Genomic DNA, 16,537 nt, shown 5'->3' on the forward strand with positions numbered 1-16,537 from the left:
ACTAGGTTCACTTTGTATGGCTTTCCCATCAGACCAGTGCTCGGCAGCATTTTGGGACACTTGTCCAATGGCAAGAGGAGGAGTCCCCTGGGTGACAGACACACCTCCACAAGATAGTGGGATAGGGTGGAAGATAATAGAGCGGAAGGACAGTGAGCTATAAATGAAGAGGCCAGGGTTGTAGTTTTGGCTCTAGCCCTAATTCACTGCGTAACCATAGCCATATAACCCTCAAAAGGTCTCAATCTCTTTCTCCCTAAAGAAAGGGTTGGCTTATGTAGTTTCTAGGTGTCCTTTATCTTGTAATAATCTATGAACTATGATAACCACACTACAAATTCTCAGGCTACCCTTTTTCAACACCACACCATGCTGTAAATCACTTTTACTGTATCTAACTCTCCCACTTTGGCACCCAACTCCAAACTCCCCACACATACCTTCACCTCCAGGTTGCTTATAGGGGTTGTACTTAGGCTTTGGAGCAACTACTGGTGCAAACTTCTTAGGTGGCTGCTGTGTGGACACTGAAATGCTGGGCGTTCCAAAGGAATGGGTGGTCTCCATCCGTGCAGGTACATGGCCAAGGGGCTCACCAGTGCTTTTGGGTGGTAGCCAAGATGGGTGAGACATTGTTGGAATCTGGAATTAAAAAGAAAGAAATATGGTTGTTTCTATGGAAGCATGAAAGTGGAGGCAACATAGCTTACTTTATTATTAGTTCATCTTAATCCATACTAAATGAAATCTTGAAAAAGCCCTCTAAGAAGAGAGAAGGGGCGGGGGGAGAGAAGGGAAAGAAGGAAGGAGAGGGAGAGGAGGAGGAAGAAGAGGAGAAGGAGAAAAACTGAACACTCCCCCCAACCAATCTCAAATACCTCTCTTCTAACACTTACCTGTGTTGGTGCCTAGCACTTCTCAGGAAATCGACATAAATAAGAAATGATCTCTGACCTGAAGCAGTTTCTGTGGTAGGAGAATCTTATACCACTAAGTTTGGAAAAAACTTCAACTGTATTAATAATCTAATAAAATAATATCACACCAATTAGATGACGATACATTACGTAAATGAGGTGACAAGTCACCTAAATGAAATGATAAGTTATCTAAGTGAGTTTTTAAAAAGTATGTCAGGGATGCAGAAAAAGGTAAGATCACTTCTTGCTAGCAGCAGAACTTAGAAAGAAGACCTCATCGATGAGGAGACCTTCAGACGGAACCTTGAGTGCTGAGGAGTGGCTGGGCCTGAACAATGTTAGTAACGTTACCTGCACAGAAAAATACACATCACTTCCGTTTATTGTGGTCGGATGGCGGTATAAAGAAAAGTAGCTAATGAAAGAACTGAAATGTAGGATGGAACTAGAGCACAGACAGTTTTGCATGCAAGTTTGGGGAGTTTAAATTTATTTAGGTATTAAAGAACCATCAAAAATTTAGTCTTGAAACAAGGACATAACAGGTACATGGCAGGATATTTTAAAATGGTCCCTCTGGCTGGAGCAGTTCTGCTCCCCACCAAGGGGCTCTTAGAAATTGGAGAGAGGGGAACACTGTTTGCCACTATGGCTGGGATGACTGCTGGCATTTAGTGGCCAGGGGCTAGAGTATCCAATACCCATAACGAACTGGTCAGCCCCACTTGACAAAGAAATGCCCCATCCGGAGCTATGCTGAGCTGATATCTAACTGGACCTTTGTGAAAAACTTGACTAGGAGGGGGACAAACTGGCCCGGCCCAGGTGCTGTTCTAATCAGATTAAAATACACTATGTGAGGAAAGAAAAATGATGTCTTGTATGTCAAGGTGAGCCAATCACCACTGCAGGCAGCCTGCAGGCTGGGGCTGAGCCTCTGCGACTGCTGCTGAGGAGGGCTCTTCAGACCTGATTGCAAGAGCTCTCCAGTGCGGGAAGGCCCGGAAGGCACCCTGTACCCGCTGCAGCCCCAAATCTACCTGGTAATTTATTAATCAAACTGAATTACTTGAGAGGGCTACATGATTATCTCCAGATGTCTGTAAAGACAAAGAGCACTGGAAATGCAGGACAAAACATAAGCCTCAGCACATGGCATGGCCATGGAAAGATGGAGTGAAGGGGAGAGGTGAGGTATAATGTTGCTGGGGTGTTAGCATCACGTCACACAGCATGAGTGACATAACCTTGAGCAGCCTCCTGTCCCTGTCAGGTGCCTCAGGGACCACCACTCCCCCAAAATTAAGATAAAAGCCCTGTCCTCCTCAACTCCTCCTCAGAGTTTTTATGGCAACCAGTGAGATAGCAATATTAAAACGTATTGTCTACTGTACAGGGCTATTCACACTGTTGGCAGTGTAGTTTTCTCAATAAAAGAGGAGAAGGTGATCAAGGAGACGACTCTAAATTGAGAATCAGGAGGCTTTTGTTACTGAAGCCAGTGGTAACACTGGCTTTGCAGTCTGATTGAAGGGCGTTTCTTTTCCTCTCCCTTCTCTTTACCCTGTGCACATATTTGTTTGTGCTGTATAAATATACATTTACTAAACTGTGAGTTCCTTGAAAGGGCAGGGAGCATATTTTACACATCCCTAAACCACCATTACAAGGCCTAGAACAAAACCAATATAGAAAAAATAACCATGAATGGCTGACATACTCATCGTTTTAAAACTTAGCTGGACAATTAGAATCATTTGAGAAACGTCTTTTTAAAAATGAATAAATACCAAAAACCAAGTTATCTCTCAGGGTTAAGAAATACTAATTTTGGTTTGATTTGTTTTTTTGATTTCTGAAATTGATTCTCAGTCTTCTATGAAAAGGGGATAAAAATGTCTTGTTCTGCTTTCAACATGACTAACATGAATATAAGGAAGGAATAAGTAGGATAAAACAAAGGTTTGAAAATTTTAATGCACTATGCACATTTGTAGTATAAATGCTACTTGTACCTCTTAAAAATGGATTAATATTATCCTTGCAACTTCTCTATAAATCTAAAGCTTTTCCAAAATAGAAATCTTAAAAACTGGATTCATACAGGATGCAGGGATTTCTAAAAAGAGTCACTTTTCCAGAGCAATCTTACATTGCCAGTTGATGGTGGAATCCTTCTGGGAGAGTATGAAAAACGCAAACTTAAGCATCTATATGCAATTCACTGACTGACTCCATCATCTTTTCAGTTATCCCAGCACCGTCTATTACACTGTCACTGCCCTCCCTGTGGAGGCACTTCTGGCCCCACCTCCTCAGAATGCCAGCACCTGGTCAAGTACGTTTTTGCAGACAATCTTCACAGGATCTTCTCGTATCATTCTTCTGTATGCCAACAGGGTCCAGAGACCCCATTCCCAGGATTTATAATGAATTTTCAGGACCTTGAACCCTTGTTCATGCTGTGCCCACCACCTACAATGCCATTTTCTTCCCTTTACTTTCTACCGAGCCTTTTTTTTTTTTTAATTTTGACCAGGCTCACATGTCTCTGATGCCATAAACATTACCCTAACACATTACCTTAACACCCCCCAAAATTAGTAGCTTAATTCCAGGCTTTTCTGGTACTTGTTTCCTACTTATAGCAGTCTACACAAAAGTTACGTATTCACCTACCTAACTGCTCCAATACCCTGGAAGCTCCTGAGTGGTCTCAGGTACCAGAATGGTGTCTGGCTAGGAAGCCCTTAGAAAAATATGCTATGCATGAATGAGTGAGTGAAGGAATGCTTACCTCCCTGGTTACTCATCGCTTTCTAGAATCTCTTCATCTCCCTCCTTAATATCCACTGATACAATCATCTCTTTTACCCTCCCTTAATTTAGCGATATAATGAATCATGTTGCTAGATTTCCAGATATTGAACTTGCTCTGCACTTCTAAAAAAAAAAAATACAGTTGGGTGTTTCGATATACTGATGAATTAAATATGCTATTTTATATAGAAGTTGTGTACATATAATCACGACTACTTGTTTTTCTCTATAGTGTTTTTTCTCTACTTGTTTTACTTATCACTATTAGGGTTTGACATGGGGTTCTACACCCTATTCGACTCTTTGTATTAGCTTAATGATGAGATTTGGAATTATGTGATCTTTAAGGTTTATCAGAATTCAATGTAAAGTCATCTAGGTATGAAACCTTCTTAAACAATAGATCTTAATCATAACTTCTATTATAATTGTAGCAGTTTTATGTTCCCTTTGGGGTCATTTCTCAGCATTTACATTCTGCTGGAAATTCTGCTAGGTTTTTGGGTTTTATCTTGGTTCCCTTTCAACCAAGCTAACAATTAAAAAAGATGTCTCTGTGAGGGATATAAATGATAAATGTCTAAGTATTACTTTGTCTTGTGCACCTGAAACTAATAAAAAAAAAAAAAAAGATGTCTCATCTATGATGCCTCATTTAGATCCTGAGCTTCATTTCCTACTAGTCCTTAAAGACATAATTCACGTGCTCTATCCTCCAGTTCAAGTTATATACCCTTTTACTACACTCCCACAGCACCTGGAATACTACTGTCAGGACACTCATCACACATCACTCTGCCTCTCTGCCTGCCTGTATCCCAAACTAAACACTTGAATCCTTGAGAGGGTAAGTAATTATCATTCTCCAATCCCAGGGCCTAACACATGATAGGCACTCAATAAAAATATCTGTTAACTTAATAAATGAATAAATTTATTTGTCTGGCACTAGAGCTCCAGATGAATCAGATTCTCGTCCGGTATTCAGATAAATCAGAGTCTCATCCTATAGTCAAGATGCTTAAAGCCTCCCTGACGGAAATATATTTATATATGTGAAAAGAGAAAACACAAAGCATAAAAAATAACCAATAAATAAAAAAGACCTGGGGTATGTCATAGGAGCTAGCACATGTTTGGCAGGGCTAGTCCTTAACAAAGACTTGGGAAAGTTGGGTGGCTCTAAAAGATAAATGGAGCAACAAGGATAGTGCCTGGAAATACGCTGAGGAAGAAACGAGGTATTTCTGTGGGACAGAGAGCAGATCGTGTGTGCTAAAATGAGGGACTCAAGAATAGTTGGGGTTTAAAAGATTTGGAAGATAAAATGAGCTTGTGTATTAAGGTTCTTAGACAGAGAAATAAGAAGCTAGAACTCTGATCTTTGAACAGGAATCTAACAGCAGTGAAAACTATATAAAGAAAATTAATCCATGCAGGGTGGATCCAAGGAAGGCAATAAAAACAATAGTCAGACATAGAGTCCCTGTGGCCTCAGTTCTAGTCTCAGCTTTTGCCAGCGTGACCTTTAATGAGAGAGGATACTCATTTGCAAAACGAATGTCTGTAAAGTCCCAATCAGCTCTAATATTCTATAGTGTTTTCTTTCTCTGAAATCTTAATTACAGACCTTAACTTTGATAAATGGGTTTGAGGAAATCTCACAAGTTTAGGGAACAAATGAACTACAATATGTGAGTTGGGGTTTCTCAACTTCTCAGAGAGACACCCAACATAAGCACAAAGCAGCAGTGGTGAGAGCTGGTTTTGCTGGACCCAAACTTACCCTGTTCTTACTTACTTCCTCTGGTTCTAGATCAGTTTCACTCTAAGCTTACAATCATCACGAAAGCAAGAAGTGAAAGGGAAGATCTCCACAGAGACTCTGAAAATACACAAACACCATGAGAAGAGAGGAAAACAAGAAAAATGGCTTTCCTCTAAGCAAGATGCCTACTGCTGAAAAGAATCAGAGCTGGAATGCCCTAAGCCCTGATCTTGTAAGAACTATAATAGTCAAATACAAAGCAATTAAGAGAAATCTAAGGAGTTTTGGTTATTACCCTTTCTGTCGCCCTTCTGTCTTCTCTTCCTAGCTGTTCAGTAAGTACAAGAAAGTCACAGAATGACAATAAACAGCAGGTGTTTAGTCAGGGCATACTATATGCCTAGCAATTTTCTAATGTCCACATAATCACCCTAGCTGTTATATATGAGGAGGGATTCTCGTTATCCACATTTACCAGATCTGGAATTAAGGCTTTAAGAATTAAATGATTTGCTCAAAAATCAAAAGTGAAGTTTAGGCATTGGTCTTTTACACCAAATCCATGGTCTTCACCGTGGTACTACCCTTGTGTTTGAAGGAAAAAGGAAAACATCACAATCCAAAGGAAGCCATTAAAACAATAGATTTTGCTCTTATCGCCGTTCCTAGCTCCTGGATCCTACCTGCCATAATATCTTCTCTATTATGTTCCATCAAACCTAACCATCATGAGCCACAAGATCACAAACTGATGAAGCCAATAGTCTGACCGCAAAAATCAAGGTACAACAGAATGCAAAACTACAAAAGTCCATATGGGAATCAAGACTCTTCTTCTATGGGGGGAAAACTTAGGGCCACAGGTAAAGTGACTTTAAATACTAACAAAGATACTAAGTGTCTCCAAAGATAGCATGTGGATGTCATCACTATCATCCATATAAATAGAACTAAATAGTGTTTGCTCAAGTTGTTTTTTTCTTTCCTAAAATCAATATTGTACTCTTCTTTAAACATTTACATACATCATCGAAATTTAAAAACAACCAACCATTACACAGTATCATATAACACCAAGTGTTATAAGTTGAAGTAGTGGCTTTCAAAACTGTCTGTACACTAGGCTCATCTGGGAATCTATATGTATACATTCTGATTCAAAGGTAGAGAATAACTTTGAGCATTTATGTGAATCTTTAAATCACGATGTATTAGTCCCTTAATCTCCCTTGGCAATTAATCCAAGGCCTGGTTCTTGGTCAATGTTTGCTGAATAAATGAATGATGCTAAGGGAAGAGACAGGTATTAATATTACTATTTCAGAGGTAGGAGAATTGATAGACTGGGGTGCTATGTGACTTAAACATCAGAGGTAGTTGATGGCAGACTAAAATTTAGGATTCATGTCCGTTAGCAACAGTTTCATCATTTAAACAAGAAATGAAGATTTAAGTAACACTTGCCTATTCCTTTGAAGGCTTTACACTATCTTTACTCTTTACATCAAAGTCAGTACCTTCCTAGAATTTCAAGCCTGCCCTCTTAACAATGTATTAGATGGTACGCTGTGCTTCCCAACGTGGGCTGCAGCTATCCATCCTTTGCTACACCTTGGTATTCAGCTGGAGGACACCCGATCTTCTGAATTCAGACTCAGCTTCCAGCCTTAGATATGCCATGAGCTCAGAGTGCAACCTTTGCTCTCCCTGGGATCACAGTGTCCGCCTCTAAAAATGAAGTGATGGGATTAGATGAGTACTGATGACATCTCTGCTCACAAACTCATATGATTCTATGGAAGATCCTGACTGTAAAACTAGCCCAAGACAAAGAAAAGTTGTTCATGACGATTCCAAATCATCTACAACTCTTTTAGCTCATCGGTGAGGAAGCACAACTTCCTTTTTTATTTCTTTTATTTCTTTTTCTTTTTTTGTCACCCGTTTCCCTGACTCTTCAATCTTCCCCATTGTGGGAGGGAGTTTTAGATTGATCTGAGATTACCAAGGTATCAATCAAGATTTATTATGCACAAGTAAATATGTACTTTAGGCAAACCTTTTCCAAACAATGTAGGTAAGCCCCTACCAGTGTAATTATGAAGAAAATATGCTGTGGCATGTGATGGAAGCGTGGGAAGACAACGTTAAAGAAAAAGGCAGGCTGAAAATTACACACAATTGTTAGTTGAACAGCAAATGTAATCACTCTTCCACTGAAGCATCAGGTCAGATGAGAGCCAGAAGGGCAGAGCAGTATCTGCCATGGGCTGAAAATGTCAATGCACTCACTCAATTTCTCTTTATAGGCAGCTTTGGCCCAGCACTGGCTAAGTGCCCCACTTTCTACATGGACAGCTGGCATTACTCAGAAGGGGTGACTAGAGAACAACTCCACAGAAATGCCAAACCTTTATATAGACTATCTGAGAGACAGTTGGAAATACTGGAAAAAGCCTTGGACTTTCTTAGATGCTGGGGACTTGGGTGCAATTCCTAGCTCAGCCACTAATTGGCTCTGTGACTTGAGACCCTAGACCTCCTGAGCCTCAGTATCTCTCCCAATTTGTAAACTAAAGATTCAATTCCTGCTACCATTCCTTCCAACTCCCATGCTCCATGATTCTTCCTACAAGTCTAAGTTGAGTGAGCCGAGTTTTCTTACAAAAGTGTCTTAACTCCTAGGAGTCCCACTGGCCAGGGAATATAGAGTGAAGCTGGGTAGAGTAGGAATCAACACATTAAATGCCAACCTGCTTTGCACAACATTAATATGACACAAGTTAAAGTCAGAATCGTTAATACCGGAAACAATGTTGGTCGACAACTGCATTTGTAGGTCCCAAGCAAACTAAGAAGCAGTAAGGGAAAGAAGCATCAGTCCAAACAAGTAAACATTTGTCTCCCATAAAGAAGGGAGGCAGGACAGAGACATCCCTCCACACTGCACTTTCCTGTCAGATGCAGAATGTCACATGAAAAGGGAACAATCAGTCCTGAAAGGGAAACGATATCACCCGAAGACCAGGACTCTCACAAGAAATTGAGAATGGAACCAAACCAATTACTAACTAACTGGTCTTTTTGGCCACAAGTCCCATTAGTCATGGAAAAAACAGACATGGATGCCAACAGCTGGGACAGGCTATTCAATGGCTAAGAGTTCACAGAGCCCCAACTGGGAAAAATCTTAAAAATTAATTTGTTCCTTCTAATTTGAATATTCAGAACCAATATTTGGAGCAGCTGAAGTGGCTTAACCAAGCCTTAACACAGCAGCTAGCACATATCAGAGGCTGGATTCAAATTCAGTTGTTCTTCCAAAAAGTATGTGCAGAGGAAAAGTTTCACTAAACATACTAGTAATTCTACTGATTGATGGATGACAACTAAAAGAGTGGGTAAAAGTCACTGAAATGGATAAGGAGTAAACAATTTCTCTTCCAAAAGAGCAGCAACCAAACCGTTAAAAACTAGAATAGAAATCATGTGACCTCAACTTTGTACTCTGGATCGCATTTAATAGCAATGCTTCTACTTGGCTAAGTGAGCAGGAAAATGTTTACCTTCTCTGGGCCTCAGTTCTTCAGCTCTAAAATAATAAGCATTAAGAAAATGATCTCCAAAATCCCTTCTTGCAGTGACATGTTACGCTTTATAATGGTATGGCTAGTTTGTGGAGTATCCTGTGCTTTCAAGAAATGTATTCTTAAGTAGGTTTCTTGTAAGTCTCTGATTCTAACAACAGATTTTTCTGTTCAAGATTGAGAGAAAGGGTCAAACAATACCTTGAATCCTCTGAGCTCATGAATTTACTTTTAAAAGTTCAAATCTGAATTTACAAAGATAAGATTCCGAGTGCCTGATGCATAAGGGTTTAAATTCCTGTTTGTATCTTGCTCCTCCACTAGGATGAAAAAATGATGGTGAGAAAAAATCACCAATATGATGTTTAATGAATCTTGGCAATCTCTTTGGTAATATCTAAAATCTCATTCCAAACCCACCACTAAGTGGGTAGATCCACAAATTAATTACTGCTCACTTGTCTGCATTCTCTTGACAGCTTGTTGAAACTTGTATTAAAGCACATAAACATTGTGTTTTAGTTATATTTTTGCAAGTCTGTTGTGCCCATTAGATAGGTCATTGGATTTTACTAGCATTTGAGGGGTGTTTTAATTGACTTTAATTTTTAATAATTTTGTTTGTATTCTCCTTTATCACAAATCACTTTGGTACCCCAATAAAAGTAAATAGGATAATAAAAATAATTCTATTTTAGATATAACTTGCAAAAGCAGAAATATTTAATTCTTTCTTCAATGAATATGAGTCCACTATTGACAAATCTCAGGACATATTTACATCTGACAATATACTACATGTGACTCAGAAGCAACGTTTATTCAGGTCACACAATCTGCTAAGAGTAATCATAGCAACAAGACATTGAGTTAACTACACATCAGGCTTCTGAACATTATATTGCTCACAAAACTATAACCTGTCAACTGTGCCATTTGTATCCTATTGTCACAACTACTGGTTGTAAACTAGCTTAGAGTTTTCACTAAGAGTATGGACACTACAATTTGAATTAATGTTATTGAATTTATACAATAATATTATTATTAAAGTTTCCAATTCAATCTTTGTTTCTCTAGTACTTAATTCCCATATTAAATGTCAGATAAACCCAAAATCTACTTCATCCTAAGGTTAAAGTATAATAATGTTGCTAAATTAAATGTTTTTCTAGATATTGGAAAAATAAAAAGGGAGGAAAGAGAGCTACAAATTTTCAACCTTCAAGGACCATGAGATACAGTTTTAGAAAACAAGAGATTCAACTTCAAGAAGTATATTCTCTGAAATAAAAAAATTTGTTTAATACTAATCCAAGAACCTGGAAAATTTTCTCAGTATTTTAAATGGTATGAAAACAGACAGGCTTCTCATTAGAATGTGTTATAAATTCAAATTATGTAAGAGAAGCTAGTTTTGCAATTTCACATTTAATAGCAAAACAATTAAAACCATTTTCAACTGGTGATTTTTTTCATAAGTCATGTTGGCAATTGTTCCACTTTTATTTCAAGATTTTGAAACAGAGACAAAAACTGTAGACACATTGACCAATGGCAGCTGAGTAAAAACGAGCCAAGCTGTTTCGGATAAGTTTCAGAATGACATAAGTGAATGTTATTCCCTTTTAAATTTCTCTCGATGAGAGTATGGGTGTTGTGCTTTCTGCATATCTTTTATCAATAATTGACCACCATGTAAAAAAGACACTGCAATGTGTGAAAAATGTACTGAACTGGCAAATACTCTTGGGAAATAACACACACACACACACACACACACACACACACACACGCACACACACACATACACGGTAGACGTTTTTTGAGGTAGTAGCTAAAGACACAACATTCACCAACAGAGAAGCACAGTATCTAAGAGGTATGAAATTGTTCATGAAGATATTTCTTCTAATGTGGACCTTAAGTTAAAACTTACCCACCATCTGTACATTTGCTTGTACATATCCAATGACCAGGAACTCATTACCTCACAAGGCAGCCCTTTCTATGGCAGAAAGTTGAAACTGCCAGAGAGTTATGTGTAGCTGAAACCTTTATTCCCATAAGAACCACCTATCTGTCCTACTTTTCCCCCTGGAATTTGCCCCCTAAGTTTCCTACTCAGTTTATTATTTTCTACGTTCCACGTTTTAAAAGTCCAATTCTTCCTTTTTGTTCCAACTAGTCTTATATCTTTAGAACAATGTAAAATTTTAAATCTTAAACCAATAGGTTTCAAACTTTTCTTTAGCAAAAAATTTTCTTCATGCCAAATCTTTAAGAAAATCCCTAAAATAAAATAGACGAACTGATAAAACAGTTCCTTGGACTTTATTTAAATAGTCGTCCTTTGGCAGAATTTATTTCATTTTCAGGGGAAGCACAAAATAGATTACACTCATCCTTAGGGGGATTGGTTCCAAGACCACGCTCAGATACCAAAATCCATGGATGCTCAAATCCCTTATATAAAACGGCATAGTATTTGCCTATAACCTATGCACATCCTCTTGTACATTTTAAATCATCTCTAGATTACTTATAATACATAATGCAATGTAAATGCTTTGTAAATACTTGTTATACTGTATTACTTAGGGAATAATAACCAAAACCAAAATGTACATGTTCGAAAAGATGCAACCATTGTGGGCTTCTCTACATAGTACATGTCAGCAACAATACACCATTTTAATATGTGCGATGTATGGGTGACTTACTCCACAGATGTGGAATCCATGGATACCGAGGGCTGATTATACTCTCCTTGCCCTCCTATGAGGCACGTTGAAAACCTGCTGCTCTAAAATATTACAACAGTGATTGTGAGTAAATAAAGAAAAAAGATGGTGTCTTCCTTTATTTTCTTAGTCCTAATACAGAGTCTGTCCTGTCAGTGCTCTTCAAGTAATTATTATATCAAAAGAGAAAGTAAACCAAGGATTTGAAAATATAAAGAGTCAAGTTCTATTTTTAAATCATGTTAATTCACATTTCAAATACTGTTCGCTGAAATTAGGGTGACCGTACAACCAAGTCATGCCTGCTGTTTCAATGTAATTATTAACAGTGTTCCTTTTCACTCTCAAAAGTGTCCCAGTTTAGATGATAGCTTATATAGTCACTTTACTTACAACACTGTGATAATGAGGTTTTGGTCACTGAATCCAAGAGAATCCTGATATGGCCAGGTCCTCTCCCACAGGCTTCAAATGGCCAAAGATCTCCCTTCCTCTGAGGTTATGAATGCAGTTGTGAAGAGGGCAGAGCAAGTAGCAATGGGAAGCAGAGGAGGTTTTGGGAGCTTCCCTGCTTCCGCAGCATGTGCTTCCCCATAGGAAAGGATGAACGTACCAGAATGATTCTGCCAAAGTAGAATAAAGCAAGATACAGCAGAAATCTAGCAGAACCTAGTATCAACTACCCTCTTCACTCAGCCTCTTTCTTCTAATGCAAAGAATACTACCTTTCCTAAGAAAATCAGATTATTAACTTCAATTATGCTTTTACCACCTGTCTATTCTTGCCTCTACCCCCATCAGTATTACCAGTGATTTTATCATGTCTAGTTGATTTCAAGTAGGACAACAGGTTTGTGTGATTCTTAATTTGGAACAGAAAAATAAGGGAGCGGACAAGAAACAGAAATAAAATGTGCAAATTCATTCACTAGGGTACAAGAGTAAAGGTGGAAGAGATTTACTTATAATTGATTTACATTTCTAAATAGAGATTCCACGAGTTAAGGGAGATGAAGTCAAAATAATTCAATGTAGGCCCACAGGCTATATGTCCATTTAATTCATTTTAAATAAACTATTTTAATTGATTTCCATTGCAAATGCTAAAAGTATATTCTGCAGGGGCAGGGGATGGGGAGAACATACAAGATGGAAAGTTGACAGCCATTGGCAAAGATGGAACTCCCCCCAGCCATGGTAAGCACTATTATATCATAATACTGCATGTCTCCTTGTAGTACTTTCCAAGATGTTTGAAACCAAAACAGTTGAGAATACTCTCTCAGCTCAGGACCTTCCCTCCTTATGGCATTTTTTTCTGATAAATAGGAATTCCCCTAAGGAATTCCCTAAAGTAAAGCTGTTGCATTCCTTTCTGTTATATAATTAATTGCACTGAAAAATAGAGATCTCATAGAACATAACTGTAAATCCATCCTCAATTTAGAATCTACTACACACAGAGCCTTATGACAAACATGCCCCAAATGTAAAAACCATAACCCTTACTCGGTTAGATATGGTGGACCGGCATTCAACGTTGCCATATTGCAGAGGCTGCCTTGCAAAATGTATGTACTGGCTTGATATTTGGCAGAGAAAAGTAAATGAGAGGCCATGTTCCTGCTACTTCAGCTTGTTTTCTGCTGGAAGCATGGCCATGGAGACTAGGGCCTGTTCTGCATCCACACTCCCACATTCAGGCTTCAGCACTGTGGTTTTCGAGAAGTAGTTGCAGCAGAGGGAGTAGCTGGACTCCAGGTCTCTGGGTCCACTAACCACCTTCCCAGTTATGGCTTCTTCATCTCAGGTGCACAGGCACGGTGCTGTATTCTAAAACTCAACAGTTCTGTGGTAGCTTCCCAAGTCTCTACTATCCTGATGGTGGAAAACATAGTAACTTTGTGTTGTTCCGGGCTGTGTTCCTAAAAGCTCAGCCTTAAGACTCCTCTGGATGATCCTTCCATTTTGTGTTTGTTTTCCAAAGTGACTAACATTACGTCTTAAATCCTTCCTGTTGAAACTATCTAGAGTGGTTTGTTTCCCATAATAAATGCCGACTTAAACTCCCCTCGGCATTCTTAAACTTCAATGGTCCATATTAGCAACAAGAGCCGGGTTCAAATCATCATTGCACAAGCAAATCCCAAGTGCCTATGCAAAGTGCTCCGATCATCAGAAGGGAGCAGAGCCATGCACTTAGCAGACCCAGCACTACCCTCTCAGAGGCCCAAGGCTGGTGGGAAGAGGCATACTATGACAGGGGAAGTATTAAGTGATAGGGAACAAGTTAGCAGGAGATAATCTCAACTCAGCATTGTAGCCTCAGCTCTAACACTAACTGGCCGTATTTTCTAATCAGAGGGGCTGGATGGATGAAAGTCCCTTTAAACACTAACATTCCACAACTCTATGAGCTCTTTGTGCTCATGAGGGAATTTACTTGGATTCAAGTCCTGAAAAAAACTTCCTAAATTTCCAGTTCCTTAAATCTGAAGGTCAGAACACAAAGGTCACATACTACACAAACCTCATATAGTTAAAATAGGAACAAAAATCAGTGACCCCCAAATGTTATGCATTGTGGCAGCCTACAGCTGGACAGCCACAGGGAGGAGAATTCAACCTCATAGTTTTAGTGGTTGTTAAGAGTACCAGAGAACAAATACAGTTACTTCAGGGTCTCTGTCTTCTTTGAAAAGATCTGTCTCCCTGACTAAAGAAAAGGGGAATATTTACATGTACTGTCTTCTCTAAAAGTACTCAGAGCAAGAATAGAGTGAAATAAATATTAGGCAAATGCTTACTTAGATCTCTCAGGAAAAAAAAAACACTAATTTCATCATGTCTCAGACAGGAAAAAATCCCTGAAACTCATAAAAGAGAAGCCGTTTCATGGACAGGAAGAAGAATGTCAAGAGAAAACAGGTCATTCATCGAACGGTAGTTCTGGTACCAGCTCTAAAGGTGGCTCTGTCGGGTCCTTCCAGACGTCGCTGGGCCTTCACTTCCTCTTCTGTAGAATGGAGACAGCAAGCCCTGCTCTACTTAATTCATGGGTGCTTCTGAGGAGCAAGTGAAATATTAGACACAAGAGCATATTGTAAATAGTTGGCAGATAAATAGGTAAAGAAATTTCAAAGGAAAGTGACGAATGGTAGGTACTTCACAAGCCAAGGCAGCAAAAGGAAATATAAATATAGCAGTGATTTTACAATTTTACAATGTGGAGGGAGAAATGGCGATCAGAATTGTGACAAGCAATGATGCCCAAAAGAGAAGAGAAACCACCTCAGCTCTGTCATAATTGTCTCAGTTCCTGTAGTATGCACAACAATGGAAAGACCACAGGGAGGGGCAGACGCAGCCTGAAGGACATGGAGACCCTGGACCAAGAAAATGACATTTCCACCTCAGTAATTATAATAATCTCATAGTGTGTGTTCTCTAAGAATTTGGGGGTGGCTGTGTGAAAGTGACTTCTCTACTTTCTCAGTCATATCTCTTGGAAAATAGAACTAGCTGTCATAACACAGGAATGAAACATAATACTGATAGCTCTTTGAAGGAGCACAACTGGAGGGAGGATAGCTCTAGGTTTGCTCACCTGGATGGACAGAAATGCAAAGGCAGATCATGCCCACAATTGAATGTCAGGACCTAAAGGGCATAGGCAGGCTCGGATAATATTCAGGCAACAACGAACTGTAAAGGAGGTGGAGACAGCTGAAATAGTAGGGCCTCACAGCCAAAACCACTCAGGACTGACAGAGGCAAAGTAGTCCTCCATCTTCAGTCTACTGGCAAGCAGCCAGGCTAGGACTCAGGTAAGTTCTAAGCTGAAAATTAAGTCCCATGCCCATGGGTACAAAGGCACAGGAAGAGTTAGAACTCATGGAGCAAAATGGTGCCCTGTTGATCTGCACGGGGCTAGAGTTACCACAGAGGTCTCTAGGGCCTGGAGACATCAGGTGACAAAGAGCTGAAATAAGCTAGATCCATTAACTCTCGTGGTGATTCACTGGAGAGGAGACCTCCGTAGGAAACAAATATAGCAAAAAGAAAGAAATACATAAAAATAGGGTACATACATACACAACTTCAATAATAGTCAGTGAAATGCAAATTAAAACAGCAGTGAGATACTCGTCACACACAGTTTGGCCAAAAGTTAAAAGACATAAAATTCACTTTGGGATTAGATGTGTGGGGAGACTGGCCCTCACAATATTATGTTTCTTCTCATAGACAGACATGCTCTCTACTTATTAGATATATAACTCGTCTATGGCTGCTTTGGTATTAGAATGGCAGAGTTGAGTGGTAGTGACAAACCATCTGGCCTTCAAAGCCTAAAATATTGACTACCTGGCCCTTTACTAAAAAATTTTGCAAGCTCCAGTTCTAAACTAAAAAAATGTCATTGTTTCCAATTATTAGAGATATAATAAATCTGTTGTTTTTTCTTAAGCTTTTTGCTAGTTTTTGTTTGTTTTCCCCTAATATGGCCTTTCATTCATATCCGGATATGTTTTGATATATTTTCATGCTATAACTCTTTTTCATTAGTGCCTACCTATTAGTCCAATGCCATTAGAATAATCCTTGCTTTCCAGAATGTTTTGAGGTGGTCTCTTTATTGTATATTCAGTTCCACATACAGTTGGTTTGTTTCTGGGTGGGGTTTGTAACTGCAAT

At 39.1% G+C, this 16,537-nt stretch overlaps 1 protein-coding gene across 16 annotated transcripts in view; it reads right to left on the reverse strand.

Annotated features, from left to right (window-relative positions):
* LPP (LIM domain containing preferred translocation partner in lipoma) overlaps positions 1 to 16,537 on the reverse strand; it is a 639,752-nt gene that overhangs the window by 415,907 nt on the left and 207,308 nt on the right. For all 16 annotated transcript variants that reach the window (XM_081077935.1, XM_081077930.1, XM_081077934.1 and 13 more), the window contains one exon: positions 441 to 642. In XM_081077935.1, coding sequence (XP_080934061.1) covers positions 441 to 633 — 193 coding nt within the window. In that variant the 5' untranslated portion in view covers positions 634 to 642. The remainder of the gene's footprint in view (positions 1 to 440; positions 643 to 16,537) is intronic.

The sequence above is a fragment of the Rhinolophus hipposideros genome, assembly GCF_964194185.1.
Source record: "Rhinolophus hipposideros genome assembly, chromosome: 2".
Classification (NCBI taxonomy): domain Eukaryota; kingdom Metazoa; phylum Chordata; class Mammalia; order Chiroptera; family Rhinolophidae; genus Rhinolophus; species Rhinolophus hipposideros.